Genomic DNA, 2,641 nt, shown 5'->3' on the forward strand with positions numbered 1-2,641 from the left:
TCATGCACGTTATGACAAATTGTTGTGACACTACCAGCTAGCTCTGGTATTTGTGAGGGAGGCTTCTCTAAACAAAACAAGATCAAAAGCATACGTAGATATGGTTTGGACTTCAAAACTCTTGGCATGCTTGCGGTTCATCTCACTTTTTGCTCCACATATCATGAAAGATGTTGATTGGGGTGAAATACTTGAGGTGTGGAAAAGTTTGAAAGAAAGAAAGAAGACTTCAAATCTTACATGAGTTGTAATGTAGACTCCCCTTCAAAACTTTAAAATACTATCTTTACACCATTGTGTGAATACGTCATATATTGCTCAATCTCATTTTTCAATTATGATTGTTTTACTGGTTTTGTGTTGAAGAAAATAAATGTTATCTAAAGATTCATAATATTTGTAGAATGAGAATAATAAAACCTTGGAAGGGTATGTAAAAGAAAGGTCTTTACTAAATTTGAGAAGCCCCTTTTTTTTAAAAGAAGGGAAGGCAGTATTTTAGTCCTTCAAAACAAATAATAGGGCTACCCTTCAAAATCTAGGGCTGAGTAGTACGAGAGAGTTCAACCACGACCATGGTCCGTGACCAAAATGGTCCAAGCGCTAGTCCTATTTATGACAAACAACAGATAGGCACTGCAAGTTTCTTACGATAGTCTTCTTCTGCGCTCAACGGGGGTAAAGAAAACATACTGTATTATGTACAACTACCCCTTCTAATATCCTTGATAGTTCTTAGAGCAGCAATTATGCTTTTATGGACGTCTTCTCCATGGAAGTAATTAACTTGCTCTAATCCGGCGTCAATTATAGGAGCTCGCTTCCTTTCATCAGAGGATGCTGAATCAATTATCGTAGCATCATGATTGTCTGCTTTTGGGAGTTGGGCTGCTTGATCTTGATCAGACATCTGGAAAGCCATGGAAGGACTACGATTCTCTTCGATAGAAAGAGAGGGGGTTGGAAAAAGCAACTGCAAGCTCACCTCACACTCACAAACAAGCTTGGATAGCAGCTCTGTGGTGAAGAAAGGCTGGTGCAGAACATTCTGGATGAAAGGCATGCGAAGGAGGGTACCTGTCCTCTTGTCATGCTTCTTCAGAATCTTAACCAGCCCTACGTCCACCAGCACAGTAAATCATGTGTAAGGATGGCTAAGCAAGATTCGAGCAATTAATATTAGTGGCTCTTGAAATCCACCTTCAATCAGGGGGGACATGAGACCAAGGCGAAGGGAGGGCATCTGCAATTAGCCTGGAAAGGCGTAGGGATTTCACCTGTGTAGTTCAAGGAGCTGTAGTTTTCCAAGAGGACCATTTCTCCATGGAAGTTGACGATGTCTTTCCCTATGTTGATCATCTCTTCATATAAAGAACCCCCTTGGAAAGAAGAAGCACTCGCCGAGGTAAGCTTGTCTTTCACAGATTCGATCCTTTCCTTCACCGCCTGCAGCTTGAGATGGAGAATCGTACATAATCAGATCTAATCACAACCAATGCAGCAGTAATTGGAGAGACGACATAATCACAACAAATGCAACAGTAATTGGAGTGACTATCATCTGCAATACATTCAAATGTAATGCATAGATCACACAATGCCATGTAGGTAACCCTGGTGCATCACCTGCAAGCGTATGACAAACTCTTCCTCCTTCTCCATGAAAAAAGTGTTGAACTTGTCGAGCTCTGCGTCCAGAAGGTGAAGGAAGTCCATCTCTTCAGCTGTCAAGCTTCTAAGGTCCACAGCAGACAAAAGAGGATGGCACGGATCGATAATTTCAGCGCTGTTAGCGCAGCTACTTAGTTTTCCATTCTCCACTAACACAGCTCCACGCCCATCGACAGATGGGTTCTTGCTGTCTACAGCCGACAATATTGATGATGTAGAGCAATTAGCAGGAAAACTAGCTGAGTTATCTACACGATTATCTCCTCCTTCATCTCTAATAAGACCTTCAACTGCCTGTGTTATAGTGTCTGGCTCTGGGCTAGAAAGGAGCTTAACGTGCTTCTTGAGCTGCTTGTAGGAGAGATACTTGTCTCTCCATTCAGGCAAGGTTTCCTCTAGCTGGCTGTACAGGCGTTTCCCAAACTTCATGGTGATTAATGTCTGCGTGTGTTTTTCCTTTCTTTAAGTGTACAACGCCGCTATATGTTATGAGAATACAACGCCACCTTACTCTCTGGAAGAAACAGCTGCACAACGCTCACCACCAAACAAGAAGGCCGGCGAAAGATGATCGGTACAACGAAGAACTCTTGAAGTATGTGCCCCGAACATTCTCCTTTCCCTGTGGAACTCTATTCCCTTGAAAAATAACGACAATGAGGGACCAACAATGCCGTACCCTCAGTCCTCACCAAATCCCACTCCAAGGAAGGATATGCCCCGAACATTCTCCTTTCCCTAATACATTCCCCTCACTAATCTCAATGTGGAACTCTATTCCCTTCAAATAATGACAATGAGGGACCTACAATGCCCTACCCTCAGTCCTCACCAAATCCCACTCCAAGGAAGGGGTGTGTATATGATCAATTTCGCAGGGTCACTTTCCACGCTTCAACTAGCTGCCAAAAAAGAAAAACCACTGGAACCTTGTAAACTCAGCACATAGGATTTGCTTATAGTGCTCTAT

The 2,641-nt window shown here is 42.7% G+C and overlaps 1 protein-coding gene across 1 annotated transcript; it reads right to left on the reverse strand.

The window, feature by feature from the left end:
* Positions 1–679: 679 nt before the first annotated feature.
* LOC147635785 (SPX domain-containing protein 1-like) lies at positions 680–2,328 on the reverse strand. Its single transcript, XM_086802243.1, has 3 exons — positions 1,627–2,328; positions 1,278–1,446; positions 680–1,116 (listed from the first exon to the last, which is right to left on the reverse strand). Exons 1-3 carry the CDS (start codon positions 2,098–2,100, stop codon positions 698–700), a joined length of 1,062 nt encoding a protein of 353 aa, XP_086658369.1. The 5' UTR covers positions 2,101–2,328; the 3' UTR covers positions 680–697.
* Positions 2,329–2,641: the final 313 nt, after the last annotated feature.

Source organism: Cibotium barometz, chromosome 9 (genome assembly GCF_041138505.1).
Source record: "Cibotium barometz isolate CiBa-2024 chromosome 9, ASM4113850v1, whole genome shotgun sequence".
In the NCBI taxonomy this organism is placed as follows: Eukaryota; Viridiplantae; Streptophyta; class Polypodiopsida; order Cyatheales; family Cibotiaceae; genus Cibotium; species Cibotium barometz.

Coding starts and splice junctions, on each gene's coding strand:
- LOC147635785 (XM_086802243.1), bottom strand. CDS start 2,100: ATGAAGTTTGGGAAACGCCTGTACAGCCAGCTAGAGGAAACCTTGCCT. Junction 1,447..1,626: donor AGTTTGTCATACGCTTGCAG/GTGATGCACCAG, acceptor CTCAAGCTGCAG/GCGGTGAAGGAAAGGATCGA. Junction 1,117..1,277: donor CAGCTCCTTGAACTACACAG/GTGAAATCCCTA, acceptor TGGTGGACGTAG/GGCTGGTTAAGATTCTGAAG.